The sequence below is a fragment of the Hemicordylus capensis genome, chromosome 1, assembly GCF_027244095.1.
Source record: "Hemicordylus capensis ecotype Gifberg chromosome 1, rHemCap1.1.pri, whole genome shotgun sequence".
Taxonomy (NCBI): domain Eukaryota; kingdom Metazoa; phylum Chordata; class Lepidosauria; order Squamata; family Cordylidae; genus Hemicordylus; species Hemicordylus capensis.
In genome coordinates this window covers 6,394,651-6,409,507 of record NC_069657.1, presented here as the reverse complement: position 1 = coordinate 6,409,507, position 14,857 = coordinate 6,394,651, and the positions used below count along the sequence as shown (strand labels likewise).

At 49.6% G+C, this 14,857-nt stretch overlaps 1 protein-coding gene across 1 annotated transcript in view; it reads right to left on the bottom strand.

Moving 5' to 3' along the window:
- Window positions 1-14,648, bottom strand: part of NID2 (nidogen 2) — a 91,157-nt gene extending 76,509 nt beyond the window's left edge. Inside the window, exons 1-2 of the mRNA XM_053257708.1 lie at window positions 14,355-14,648; window positions 10,599-10,904 (exon numbers count right to left, since the gene is read on the bottom strand). Of these exons, the coding sequence (XP_053113683.1) occupies window positions 10,599-10,904; window positions 14,355-14,573 (525 nt within the window). The 5' untranslated portion in view covers window positions 14,574-14,648. The remainder of the gene's footprint in view (window positions 1-10,598; window positions 10,905-14,354) is intronic.
- Between the last annotated feature and the right edge of the window lie 209 nt (window positions 14,649-14,857).

The following is a 14,857-nucleotide window of genomic DNA, read 5'->3' as shown; positions in this document are numbered from 1 at the left end:
AGGACCCAGAAGCTTCAGTTGGTCCAGAATGTGGCGGCCTGCTTGCTTATGGGCGCTAGGAGATATGATAGTGTGACTCCTCTCTTGCGGTCACTGCACTGGTTACCTATTTGCTTCCGGGTTCAATTCAAAGTGCTGCTTCTCACCTTTAAGACCTTCAGGGCTTAGCACCTGCTTACCTTCAGGATCGCCTCTCCCAGCCAGTCCTGTCCCATCCTGTGAGTACTTCTCAGGTTGCCCTTTTTTCGGTCCCTGGTCTCTGAGGTCTCTGACCCCTGGTCTCAGAGAGGTCCATAGTACTAGGGCCCATAGAAGGGCTTTCTATGTTGCTGCCCCTTCACTTTGGAACTCTCTCCCCCGCCCCCCCACCAGATTCGATGTGCCTCCTCCCTTTCAGCCTTTAAAACCTTATTGAAGAGATTTCTGTTCCACCAGGCGTTTGCCCTTTAATTTATTATTATTATTATTTTAAGATATCTCAGATGCTGTTCTTGTTTGTACACAGCCCTGAGTCTGTGGATTGGGTGGTATATAAAATCCCTTAATAAATTAATTAATAAATAATAAAATTAATACTTTGACAAATTTAATACTTTGGCATAACTATAGTAATGCGCTCTATGTAGAGCTGCCTTTGTACGTAGTCTGGAAACTACAATTGGTACAGAATGCGGCAGCCAGGTTGGTCTCTGGGACAACACAAAGGGACCACATAACACCTGTTCTAAAAGAACTGCACTGGCTGCCGATGTTTCTGGGTGAAATACAAAGTGCTGGTTATCCTCTCTAATAAAACGCTTGGTGTCCGTCCGTGGACGGACACCAAGCGTGTGTCCGTGTCTCCCTGCCCTGTTCTGCGCCTGCGCGAAGCGCAGGCCCAGAACAGGGCAAGGGAGACACGCTCGCCGGCACCCGGCAGCCATCTTGGGCAGCCAGAAGCGGCCGCCCCGAAGAAGCCGGAGAGGCGGCGGTGGGAAAGTGACCGAGGCGGCGGCAGAGCCGCCGCCTCGGCCAAAATAGATGGAGGCCGGGGGCGGAGCGGAGGCCATGTAACATTAAAAAAAAATTTACTCCCGCGGCCGACGACGCCGACCGCCCACCCTCCCTCCCAGCTGCCGAGTCCCCCTTACCCTGGCCGACTGCTGTCGGCCGTACACAGCCCTTAATTTAAGAGGCATAGAGGAGCTCGCAAGCAGAACTCCTCTCTGTGCAAAGCCTCTTGCCGAACTGCCGCTTTGGGCGCTTGCGTCCCTTGCGCCCAAAGTGGCAGTTCGGCAAGAGGCTTTGCACAGAGAGGAGCTCTGCTTGCGAGCTCCTCTCTGCCTCTTAAATTAAGGGCTGTGTACGGCCGACAGCAGTCAGCCAGGGTAAGGGGGACTCGGCAGCTGGGAGGGAGGGTGGGCGGTCGGCGGCGTCGGCCGCGGGAGTAAATTTTTTTTTTAAGTTACATGGCCTCCGCTCCGCCCCCGGTCTCTGTCTCCCCGGCCTGACGGGGGCAAGTGCCTGGGCCGATTTGGCCCTTAAAGGTAGGGGGTGGGGAACGGCGGAGGGAGGGGGAATGGCGGCGGGGGGCCAGGAGCGCCGTTACTAGCGCCCGTTATTCAACGGGCCCAAATTCACTTGTTACCTATAAAGCCCTTAACAGCTTGGATCCAGGCTATTTAAGACAGCGCTTCCTTTGTCATGAACCCTGCCGCCTGTTACGATCTTCTGGAGAGGTCCGGTTACGGATGCCACCGGCTCGTTTGGTGGAGACCCATGACTGGGCTTTCTCTGTGGCTGCCCCAGGGCTTTGGAGTATGCTCCCAATGAAATAAGAGCATCTCTATTTTTAGGAAGAACCTCAAGACTCTCCTGTTTTCGTAGGCTTTTAATTAGAATCTTTATATATAATTCTCTTAGGTGTACCCCTCACTAATCCCATGCGTGGCAGCAATCATGAGGATAGTGACGGGCACAGGCGGGAAGGAAGAAAATGGCAGCAGCAGCTGGGCCAGCATTTTGTACACTGCCTAGAGATGTACATATCAGGTGATATAGAAATATGATCGATAGATAAATAAATAAATAAATGCTTTTTGGAAGTCCAGGTATACTATGTCAACCAGATCACCTTTATCCACACACTTGTTAACACTCTCAAAGAAATCCAAAAGGTTCGTAATGCAAGATTTACCTTTGCGGAAGCCATGCTGGTTCTCCCCCAGCAGGGTCTGTTCTTCTATGTGCTTTACAATTTTATCCTTGAGGATGCTTTCCATTAATTTGCCTGGAACAGACATTAAGTTAACCGGCCTGTAATTTCCCGGATCGCCCCTGGATCCCTTTTTGAAAATTGGTGTTACATTTGCTACTTTCCAGTCCACTGGTACAGAGCCCAATTTCAGGGATAAGTTAAATATTTTAGCAAGGAAGTCGGCAATTTCACATTTGAGTTCTTTGAGGACTCTTGGATGGATGCTGTCTGGCCCTGGCAATTTGCTAGTTTTCAATTTTTCCAAACAGCTTAGACCATCAACTTTTGTCACTTTTATCTGACCCAGTTCTTTAGCCTCCATCCCCAAAAAGCCTGGTCCAGGAACAGGTATATGCTCAGTTGCCGTGAAGACAGATGCAAAGAACTCATTTAGCTTCTCTACAACTTCCATATCCTCCTTAGTAATCCCTTTCACTCCCTCATTGTCTAATGGTCCAACTGCCTCCCTGGCAGGTTTCCTGCTTCTGATGTACTTAAATAAGTTTTTGTTATTCCCCTCAATGCTTTTAGCTAAATATTCCTCAAACTCTCTTTTTGCTTCCCTTTTTGTCACCTTGCATTTCTTTTGCCAGAGTTGGTGTTCCTTTCTGTTCTCTTCATTTGGGCAGGCCTTCCAATTTCGGAAGGAAGTCTTCTTCCCTTTTATGGCTTCTTTGACGGTACCCGTGAGCCATGCTGGCATCCTCCTGGACTCGGCGGTGGTACCTTTCTTCCTTTTTGGTTTATATTCTAACTGGGCTTCTAGTAATGTGGTTTTGAGTAAACTCCATGCATTCTGGAGCGAAGTAACTCTCCTGATTTTCCCTTTCAGCTTTCTTTTCACCATTTAGGGAAGGGGTCATAGCTCAGTAGTAGAAGCATGCAGAAGGTCCCAGGTTCAATCCCCAGCATCTCCAGGTAGGACTGGGAAGGACTCCTGCCTGAAACCTTGGAGAGGAGCTGCCAGAAAGTGAAGACAATACTGAGCTAGATGGATCAATAGCAGGTAGCTTCCAACATTCCCTTCCTAGGAAACACATGAAATTAAGACAGGGCTCTATTAATGGCCCCTTTTGAAGTGGGAATGTGATGGAAAGATTTCCATAGACCTTGACCATTTACTCCCAGCAGTAAAGGGAGACAGGGTGGAGGATGTTCTAGCTTCAGAGTTTCCAAGTATTTTCAGGCAGCAGGCAAACACTTGTCATCCCTGCCAGACATGAAGGCAGACTTGTTAAAGGACACGCACACACACACACATCGACATCCAGGAACAGGCCCCAGAGACAGCAGCTGAGTTGCGTAAACAACATTAATTTGGTCTGAGGTTGGGGTGGGTGGATCTGCTGAGAAAATACACATTGCTGAAAACCTGGGCAAACAAATTTAGAAGCAGGGGGAGGAAGAGAATTTGGCACGCTGCCACTGTAACCAAGGGGTTTTCTCTCACAATAAATGTTCCTTACTGTCCACAAGGCTCCATACTGTCTCCAGTGTTCTCTAACATCAACATGAAGCCACTAGGAGAGATCATCAGGAAGTTTGGTGCTGGGTGTTATCAATATGCTGATGAGACCCAAATCTATTTCTCCATATCATCTTCATCAGGAAATGGTATAACTTCCCCCAAGAGGCTATAATGGGCTGGATGAGGGATAACAAATGGAAGTTGAATCCAAATAAGACGAAGGTACTAAGTGGGGGGGGGGGCGGGGGAGGGTTGGGACCCAAGAGATGGTTGAGATCACCCTGTTCTGGATAGGGTTGCACTCCCCCTCAAAGATCAGGCACGTAGCTTGGGAGTGCTCCTAGATCCAAAACTCTCTCTGGTTTCTCAGGTTGAGGCAGTGGCCAGGAGTGCTTTTTATCAACTCCGGCTGATACATCAGCTATGCCCATTTCTGGAAGTAAATGACCTTAAAACAGTGGCACATATGCTGGTAACCTCCAGGCGTGGCTACTGTAAGGCCCTCTACGTGGGGCTGCCTTTGTACATACTCTGGAAACTACAATTGGTACAGAATGCGGCAGCCAGACTGGTCTCTGGGACAACCCGAAGGGACCACATAACACCAATTTTACCAACTGCACTGGCTGCTGATATGTTTCTGAGCAAAATACAAAGTGTTGGTTATTACCTAAAGCCCTTAACGACTTGGGTCCAGGGTACTTAAGAGAGTGCCACCTTTATTTATTGAATTTATATACCACCTAATATCAAAATTTCTAGGCAATTTACAGAATTAAAACATAGAATATAAAACATTTTATATTAAATATAACATAAAATATAAAACATTTAAAATGACAATAAAATAGATAAAAACACGTTAAAATTTTAAAAATTGGTATCAGTTGAAGGCCTGGGAAAACAGGTATGTCTTCAGGATCCTCCTAAAAACAAACAGAGAAGGGGATGCTCTTATTTCAGCAGGGAGCGGGTTCCAAAGCGCTGTGGCAGCCACAGAGAAGGCCCCATCCCAAGTTGCCACCAAACGAGTTGGTGGCAACCATAACTGGACCTCTCCAGATGATCTTAATAGATGGCAGGGTTCATGACAGAGAAGGTGCTCCATTAAGTACCCTGGAACCTCATTAAGGGCTTTATAGGTAATAACCAGCACTTTATATTTCATTCAGAAACATATCAGCAGCCAGTGAAGTTCGGTATTATAACCAGTGTTATATGGTCCCTACATGTTGTCCCAGAGACCAATCTGGGTGCCGTATTCTGTACCAACTGTAGTTTCCGGACTATACAAAGGCAGCCCCACGTAGAGCGCATTACAGTAGTCAAGCCTAGAGGTTACCAGCATATGTACCACCGTTTTAAGGTCATTTGTCTCCAGAAATGGAGGTATCTGGCATATCAGCCGAAGCTGATAAAAAGCACTCCCGGCCACAGCCTCAACCTGAGAGACCAGGGAGAGTTTGGGATCCAGGAGCACTCCCAGACTACGAAGCTGATCTTCTAGGGGGAGTGTAACTCCATCCAGAACAGGCAGATCTAAACCATATCTCAGATCCTGACCCCGTACAGACAGTACCTCCATCTTGTTTGGATTCAACTTCAGCCTATTATCCCCCATCCAGCCCAATATCGCCTCCAGGCAGGCACTTAGGGGGTGTCATGCCATTTCCTGATGAAGTTGGTATGGAAAAATAGATCTGGGTGTCATCAGCATATTGACAGCACCCCAGACTAAACTTCCTGACGAGCTCTCATTTGTCATGAACCTTTGTCATGAATGCTACCACTTACTAAGGTCATCTGAGGAGATCTGGTTAGGGTTGCCACTGGCTCATTTGGTGGCAACTTGGGACCTGCACTCCTCTGTTGCTGCATCTCCATCTCTGATGGCTTTTAGAAAGACCCTCAAGACACAAGTGCTTTCTCAGGCTTTTAACTGAAATTAATTTTAAACTGATTGTTTTTATCCTGTGAAATTGTTTTAACTGTTTTTGCTCTGTTTTATATGTGTTTTAAACTGTGTATACCACCTAGAGATACACATATCAGACAGTAATAAATGGGTACATTTTAAGACACGACCTACTGAGAAATTCTCCTCCCCATCCCTACTGCAGGCCTGCTCAACTTTGGCCCCTCCAGCTGTTTTTGGACTTCAGCTCCCATAATTCCCAGCCTCAGTGGCCAGTAGCCAGGGATTATGGGAGTTGCAGGCCAACATCTGCAGGATTATAGCCTTGGCTCTCCTTGTTTTAGCTTCAGAACCAGATTGGTGGTTGTGGGGACAAAGTTGAGCAGCCCTTATCTATTTCAATGGGTGGAAACTGCAGGAAAACTCCCATGCTCTTGCATCACGGCTGTTTCAGGAGAGCGTTCTCAGCAGATTCGCTCTTAGTAAATGAACAAAATACAGGTAAAAGATGGGGGGGGCAAGATTAGACCTAAAGCTTACAAGGAGAGGCAGCCAACAGATAAAAGCATGGTGGGGGTCAAGGGTCAAAGGGCAACTGTTCCTAAAATTGGAGCTTGTTCCTAAACTGCTCTCCGTGGACGCCAACTACATAACCCTTGTTAAGGGACACAAAGGGCAAAGTTCACCACCTTTCCAGGAACTCCAGGGAAAGAGTGAATAGGAGTGAAATTCACCACTTCCACCAATTACCAGAGATGCTTCTCAGTGGCAGCAGCTCTGGAAGGCCTTTCCCAGCCCTGGACTCCTTTGGGCTGCAGACACTGAGAGGCCAGGGCACATTCCAGATTAAACCCTACCCACAGGGTCACTACAATGGATCTGCTAAGTGTGCTTCCATACTTCCTGTGGGACGACACCGCAGTCCCTGCACTGACAGCAAGGTGCCATTCACATTCCCCATGCCTTCTTTCGGGTTTTATCTTTGCGTTACAGTGCTTGCCACATTGCATGTGCGTCTCAAAAAAGTAGCTGTATTTTCTCCATTGTAGGAGTTTGTGATTCTAGGGATCATTTTCAGTACGGTCCTGCCAAGCTGAAGCATTTTACCCAGTTGTCGTGTGTAATCTGGAAAACACCCAGGAGACAGGATGAGAGCCCACCCCTCACCCGCCTTTCTCTCCAGTCAATATGCAATGCAAAACTATGCAGGCAGTGGAATACACAAGAGCATTGTTGCATACCTACCAACATGTCCCTATTTTCCCATGAATGGGAAAATAGGGATATGTTGGCAGGTATGCTGTTGCACACGCACAAACGTCGTGCAGTGCTAACGTAAGAACAGCCCTGCTCGACTGAGCCCAAGGCCTTTCTAGTCTAACATCCTGTTTCCCACAGTGGCCCATCATATGCCCCTGAAAAGTCCACAGGCAGGAGCTGAGGGCCAGTGTTCTCTCTAAGGCATGCACACATGTGCGCACTCACACATTTTTTATGTCCACTCAGTTAATTCTAGATTCCGCTCAGGTTTAATCAGGAAGACCCTACTCTGAATGCAGGTGTGCACACACTGCCTTGATACTGCCACCCAGAACAAAACACATTCCACACACACATGGAAAAAAATTTAGAGAGAGTACTGCTGAGGGCCTGCCCTGTCTCCTGTTGCTGCCCTGCTACTGGTATTTAAAGGTATCTTGCCTCTGAGTCTGGAGGTGGCCCATAGCCCCTGGACTAGTGGCCATTGATAGACCTGTCCTCCATGAATTTGTCCAAGCCTCTTTTAAAGCCATCACCACATCCCATGGCAGAGAACTCCACAAATTAATTACATGCTGCGTGAAAAAGTACTTCCTTTTTCAGTCCTAAATTTCATGGCCTTCCATTTCATGGCATGACCCCTGGTTCTAGTGTTGTGAGAGAGGGAGGAAAATGTCTCTCTGTCCACCCTCGCTACTCCCTGGGACCCACAGCCTTGTGCTTAGAAATGGGTCCAGGGCACTGATCCCCAGGGGCCTCTGTTCAAAAGCACCCCGGTGGCACAGGTCTCCACCACCAGGGTCAAACGTGGGCAGGCAGAAGGGACAGTCCGGGGCTAGATGGACCCAAGGCCAGATCACACATTACGTCAAGTGGGTCACTGGTCTGACTTTTCATTTTCTTACCCCCCACCCAAGTGACCACCACAGGGGACTGGATCCATACTGTGACCATGGTGTGAGAAAGGGGGCTTTAACTCTTTGCCCCCACCACAGTCACTAGCTGAATTGCCTTCTCCTGCAACTGCTATTTAGGGAGCACAAAAAATCTACATACATCAGAGCCCATGACACGCTTGACTTAATGCATCAAGGAATGTAAGAACAGGAAGGGATCTTAGAGGTCTTTGAGTCCAACCCCCTACTCAGTGCAAGCAACACTACAGCGTCAATATCTGTCCAGCCTCTGAAAATCTCCAGAGAAGAAGAATCGCCATTGCATGGGGCAGACTGTTCCACAGTCAAACAACTCTTGCAGTAAGAAATCGGCCCCTCAGTCAAAGGCAGCTTCAGTCGAAGCCTCAGTCGAAGCCAGCATAGTGCAGTGGTTAGAGTGCAGGACTAGGACCGGGGAGACCCGAGTTCAAATCCCCATTCAGCCATGAGACTTGCTGGGTGACTCTGGGCCAGTCACTTCTCTCTCAGCCTAACCTACTACTTCTCAGGCTTGTGAGGGGAAACGTAAGTATGCAGTACACCACTCTGGGCTCCCTGCAGGAAGAGCGGGATATAAAATGTTGTGTGTGTGTGTGTGTGTGTGTGTAGATAGATAGATAGATAGATAGATAGAAAAATATGTTTTAGGGGAGTTCAGTAAAATGGGGGAGTGGCTCAAATGCTTAGCAAGTGATCTGCACCACTGCATAAATCAGCGGGCTGTAGGGGCAGACCAATAGACAATCCTGTGTATCCTCATTAGGAAGAAAGTCCCTCTGAGATCAGGATGGCAGGCTTGGAAGCCAGGAGTGTACAGCTCTTCCTGGACTGGACCACTGCAGGCAGAGGAGACCCTGTCCTTTCTCAACTCCCCCCCCCAAAAAAACCCCTTTCTCGTTTACTAAAAACAGCACAGCAGGGAAATGGCTAGGCTAGAAATCTTCTTCCTGACATACTAGCTTTCCACGGACAAGCCCCTGCCCCCCGCCAATGTGGACAGATGCAAAGACACACATACCCACCCCATCACAAGAATGTCATCAGTGCCTCCTTACCATGCACTACAGAAAATCCGAAAGAACGCCATTCCCTATTGACATGTGAATGAATGGCTGGGGAAATATCTCATCCGAGGAAACTCTGAGGCCATGGGCGAGCCATTAATAAGACCAAGGGAGACGAATCCGGGGCCCCAACAGAGGGGGCCCCAAGAGGCAAGCACCTGGCCGAGCAGCCTGCCCCTGCTCACTGCCGTGCTGCTCACGCTCTCTGGAGGGGGAGAGCTGGTCTTGGGGCAGCAAGAATGCTAAGCAGGATCCACCGTGAAGCAGCACTGTAGGAGAGATAGACCCCGAAGGAGATGGGGGAGAGTAACCGCATGCAGAGAGATGGGGCCAGGAGAAGGAGAGGGAGGCAGCGAGGGGCCCATTCTAAAATCTCATCTCTGGGCCCACTCCAACCTTGGTACGCCCCCGTCTGAGGCCTTTCTCCGGCACCCAGGAAGCAATCGCCAGAGACCTCAGGTGGCTGAGAGGGGTGACAGACCGTCAGAGGAATATCAAAGGCAAGCTGGAAACCCAGCCTAAAAGAGAAGTAAATAAGTTTCTGCCCCCTCAGAACTCACCCTGACCTTCTAAAGTGGGAGAGCAAGTTAGGAGTTCCACTTTCTCACACTGTTCCCACTAAGGCATGCGCATGTGTGCACACTCACAAGTTTTGTCATGTCCACTCAGTTCGTTTTAGATCCCACTCAGGCTGAATCAGGAAGGCCCCACTCTGAATGCAGGTGCACACACACTGCCTTGATGTTACCGCCCATTCGGCACAGAGATGGGGGGCGGGGGATAGAGGGACCACTGCTTCCTCATCCCCTGCCCCTCTGCTTTTCACTCCCATCCATGTCAAATTTTTATCTCAGCCAAACCAACTTCCAACTTCCTTTCAATAGCAGCCGCGGTCGTCAACATTCTAGGACTGGTCCTTCCCCACTCTCCCTCTCTTTAGCCTCCTTTCTAGTAGGTTTATGAGGTCACCCAGCATTCTGTGTGGGTGTCCCTCCGTGTGTGTGTGTGTGTGTGTGTGTGTGTGTGTGTGTGTGTGTGTGTCCCATCCCCATCAACTTCGCAAGGCCTGGACCAATATGAACCAAATCAGGTACAGTTGTAGGGACACAGAGGAACACCTCAATGGCATAGTTTGCAATGTCATCCACTCCAAGATGGCGGACGCGCAAACTTTTGAGGCACAAATGAGCTAACTTCTGAACTACCTAGCTGATTGGAACCAAATTCACTACAGCTGTAGGGACACATAGGGACGCTTCAATAGTGTAGTTTGTGATGATGTCATCCACCCTGATTCAAGATGGCGGACGCATGAACGTTTGAGGTGCAAGTGGGAACTGATTTGGACAAAATTTGGTACAGTTGTAGGGACACACAGGGACAGCTCAATGGCATAGTTTGTGATGTCATCACAAGGCACAAGTGATGTCTGAGGTGCAAGTGGCCTAACTTGTGAACTGCCTAACCAATCTGAACCAAATTTAGTCCAGTTGTAGGGATAGTGAAAGGAAAGTAGGAAGATTAGTTTATTATTATTTATTAAATACATTTACATACCACCCAAAAACATAGTTCTTACAAGAACAACTTATTTAAATATACCATGAGATTCCAGCACCTTGGACAACAGTTGGGGTGTGAGGCAGTGGCGTTTAGTTGCTCAACACATCACAAACAGAAATCAGTGCAAATATGACTGTGACTAAAATCACCACCTTACCTGCGTGGAGGGTTCCGAGTTCCGGGTGACCTCTTCATAGGCCCCAACATTTTCCCAGGTAGCAACAAAAGTGTTATGTGGAGCAAAATTGGTGGCACTAGGAAATCCAGCCTGGATCAGCTGGGTGGCTCGATCCAACACCTTTCCGGAATTGTCCAGACGGTAATAGATTTTGCCCCTCCCACCACTGGTGTCGATGTCTGACAGGAAGGGGGCAATCACCGGGAAGTCCGTGGGTAAATCGTCATCCACATACTGGGTCTCTCTGGGGAAGTCCTGGGTGGAAATGATCCCATTGGTCCCAACCTGTAGGGAGACAGTTCAAAGCAATGTGAGCAAAAGAGAGTCAACAGCAGGTACAGCAGGGGTTCTGTCGGCCTTTGGTCTCCAAAGGCCATTGCAGCTGGGGATGATGGGAGTTGTAGTCCAATAACATCAGGAGACTCAAGGCTGAGAACCCCTGAGACAGATATTGCTGTATTTATCCAAACAAAAGCCAATTCTAAGACAACCCGCTTTTTAAAATGCAAGTTAAATATACAGGTGAAACTCGGAAAATTAGAATATCGTGCAAAAGTCCATTAATTTCAGTAATGCAAATTAAAAGGTGAAACTGATATATGAGACAGACGCATTACATGCAAAGCGAGATAAGTCAAGCCTTAATTTGTTATAATTGTGATGATCATGGCGTGCAGCTCATGAAAACCCCAAATCCACAATCTCAGAAAATCAGAATATTACATGGAACCAAGAAGACAAGGATTGAAGAATAGAACAATATCGGACCTCTGAAAAGTATAAGCATGCATATGTATTCAGTACTTGGTTTGGGCCCCTTTTGCAGCAATTACTGCCTCAATGCGGCGTGGCATGGATGCTATCAGGCTGTGGCACTGATGAGGTATTATGGAAGACCAAGATGCTTCATTAGTGGCCTTCAGCAATTCTGCATTGTTTGGTCTCATGTCTCTCATCCTTCTCTTGGCAATGCCCCATAGATTCTCTATGGGGTCAGGTCAGGCGAGTTTGCTGGCCAATCAAGCACAGTACACTGTATACTTTTCAGAGGTCCGATATTGTTCTATTCTTCAATCCTTGTCTTCTTGGTTCCATGTAATATTCTAATTTTCTGAGATTGTGGATTTGGGGTTTTCATGAGCTGTACGCCATGATCATCACAATTATAACAAATTAAGGCTTGACTTACCTCGCTTTGCATGTAATGCGCCTGTCTCATATATCAGTTTCACCTTTTAATCTGCATTACTGAAATTAATGGACTTTTGCACGATATTCTAATTTTCCAAGTTTCACCTGTATATTATACCTGTATTGACCGGAAAGGAAGAGAACTTTGAAGTTAAGACAACTCTCCCCCGGCCCCCAATATATGGTAATAATTTCATGAAGGTCAATTAGAATACTGTTAAGGACGAGGCCAAAGGTCCCTCTAGTTCAGCATTTGGCTTTGACAGTGGCCAACCAGATACCTCCATAGATGTCCCACAGCTGGAAACTCATCAAAGTCCAAGCCTGAACATCTTTTGGAAGTGTGAGCAACAGCAGGTGGTGGTGACTTTTAACACCTCGGAAGTGTTAAGCAACTGTGCAAAAATATTAATTCATTTAGGACATGATCATTTATGTTGGCATTTTATTTTATTTTGTTGGTTTTCTTAGGAGAATGCTTGAAGAAATTAGGCCCCCAAATAATCTTCACCACTAATGTCACATAATTCTGGATTTTGCATGTTCTCAAAGGATAGGGACGTCTGTGCTCCTGTGACAGTGAGTTCCAAAGTTCAATAATAGACTGTACTGGAAGATGCAGAACAATTACTAGGTGCTGGAATTAGACGTGAGACACCTAGTCCCAAATACTCTATCCAGCATCAAGCTCACAGGAAGATCTAAGCAGAGTTCACATGTGCTCTCTCTCCCTCTCTCAACCAGATCCACCTCACAGGGGTCTTAAATTGCAATCTTAGTGCCCTGAGTTCTTTGAAGAAAGGATATGGAGAAATAAGGTGGAAAATATATATATTTAAAAATGTTTTGTTCTTTTCCATCTTAAGCACATAGGAAACTGCCACATACTGAGTCAGACCATGGGTCCATCTAGCTCAGTGTTGTCTACACAGACCAGCAGTGGCTACTCCAAGACTGCAGACAGGAATCTCTCTCAGCCCTATCCAGAGATGCCAGGGAGGGAACATGGAACCTAGATGCTCTTCCCAGAGCAGCTCTATCCCCTGAGGGGAATATCTTGCAGTGCTCACACATCAAGTCTGCCATTCATATGCAACCAGGGTGGACCCTGCTTAGCAGAGGGGACAAGTCCTGCTTGCTACCAGAAGACCAGCTCTCCTCCCTCTTGTCCATGGGGGATCCTTAAATCCAAGATGTAAACAAACACTTCATTCAACCATTCACTTAGCTATACTAGTCTCAGCTGAATGAACAGCAAACATGTAGAATGTGACAAGGTCAAATGGTGGGGTGACGAAAGAGCCAATTTGTTCCAATGGTTAGAAAGGAGTTGCTTTTAATCTGGGAAGTGGTGTTCCAAAATTTATTTATATATAGATAGATAGATAGATAGATATAGATATATATAGAGATATATAGATAGAGATAGAGATATATCTATATCTATATCTATCTATATCTATATCTATATATATGGGCTAGCTTGGATGATGCCCTGACTGGCCTGTTCTAATCACGTGGGGGGGTCAATCCCCCCCCCTCCCCATCATAAGATGCACCATCCTGCCACCTAACTGTGCAGGAGCCAGGTGGGCAAAATACTATCTTAAGAGTTGTGGTTTAACTTGGGGGCCCCACCAGCTTTAGGTCCCCGAACTACAGTCCCCGTTCATTGTGTCTGTGCGTGAAGGGAGCTGCCGGCCAACAGTATCTGAGGGTCCAAGGCTGGAAACCCTGGGATTAGTCTGCACGTGGAGGGCGGTTCAGATGAGCCACCAATACCACCCCCGCCGCGCGCGCGCAATCCGGCCATGGAGGGGTGATGCGCCAGGTGGGCACGTGCCCTCGAGCTTTCCGCTCTCAAGAATCATCAGATTTGCTGCTGGTCAGAAAAGTGTTGGCGGCGCGGATCGGGTGCTTAAAGACACAGCCCTGCTCCGTCCACCGGCGCATTCGGGTCCTCCGCAGCCCCGCCAGGCAGCTCCGTGCTTGCTGCGCTCCCAAGCTGGAGGGGCTGCGCACTGGGCTGGCTCGTGGAAACTTCTCCCGAGTCATCGAGTGAGTTGGCAGCTACGGAGACCTCCGCGCAGGGGGACGCCCAGCCCAGCCCAGCCTGGCTCCCCGGTCGCAGCTCTGGGGCGTGCCTCGGAAGGGACCCGGACCCGCCGCCCCCCAGTTTCCCCGGGGAGAGGCCGCCAAGCAGCGAGGGAAGGGGCCGTGTCCGCAGCAGCAGCAGCAGCGGAGGCAGAGCGCGGCGGCTCCGCTTCGTCCTGCTGCTGCGCTTCTGGCCGAGGCCGGAGGAGAGCCCGGCTGGAGGAAGGGAGGGAGACAGACACTGCTGGGCTCCGTTCAGGCGACCTGGCGAGGAACGTCCTGGGCAAACAGCCGCCCGGCCAAGGGCCCCGCTTGCTGCCGCCGAGCGGGCTGGCTCGCCGCTCCAGGGGGCCATCCTCGGCCGGCGGGCGAGCTGCTTCTCTGCCTGCCCGGCTGGCTCCCCCGCTCCCAGTCCCAGCCCGACGCCTTCTTGCTGCGGGCGGCACTTACGTAGAGCTGGCTGAAGCGGGTCTCGTAGAAGGGCAGCGGGCTGGGCAGGGCCAGCGGCAGCGAGCTCTCGTCGTCCCCTTCGGGCAGCGCCTGCTCGCCCCGGCGGGGGCCCCCGAAGGGGAAGAGCTGCGCCCTGGGCAGGGCGGCCCCCCAGCCCGGCAGGAGCAGAGAGGCGAGCAGAGGCAGCAGCCGCCGCCAGCGCCGCCCTTTCCCCGGCATGCTTCTGGGCTCCGTCCGGGGCTGGACCGCGCTGCCTGGCCGCTGGCTCGCGAAAGGCACCGAGTCCCGCCCGCCAGCCGCCTCCTCCACCCCCCAGCGACCCTGCGGGAGGCCGGGCCTGAGGGGCCGTCCCGCGCCGCCATTGGCTGCCCACCGCCCGGCCAGCGGCCAATCCCGCCGGACGGGCCGCGCGCCCCCAACATCTGGCGCTCGTTACTCGGCGCGCCTCTGGCGCAGCTGCAGCAGCAGCCGCGATGCCTCCCCCCCCTCCCCTCGTGCCCCAC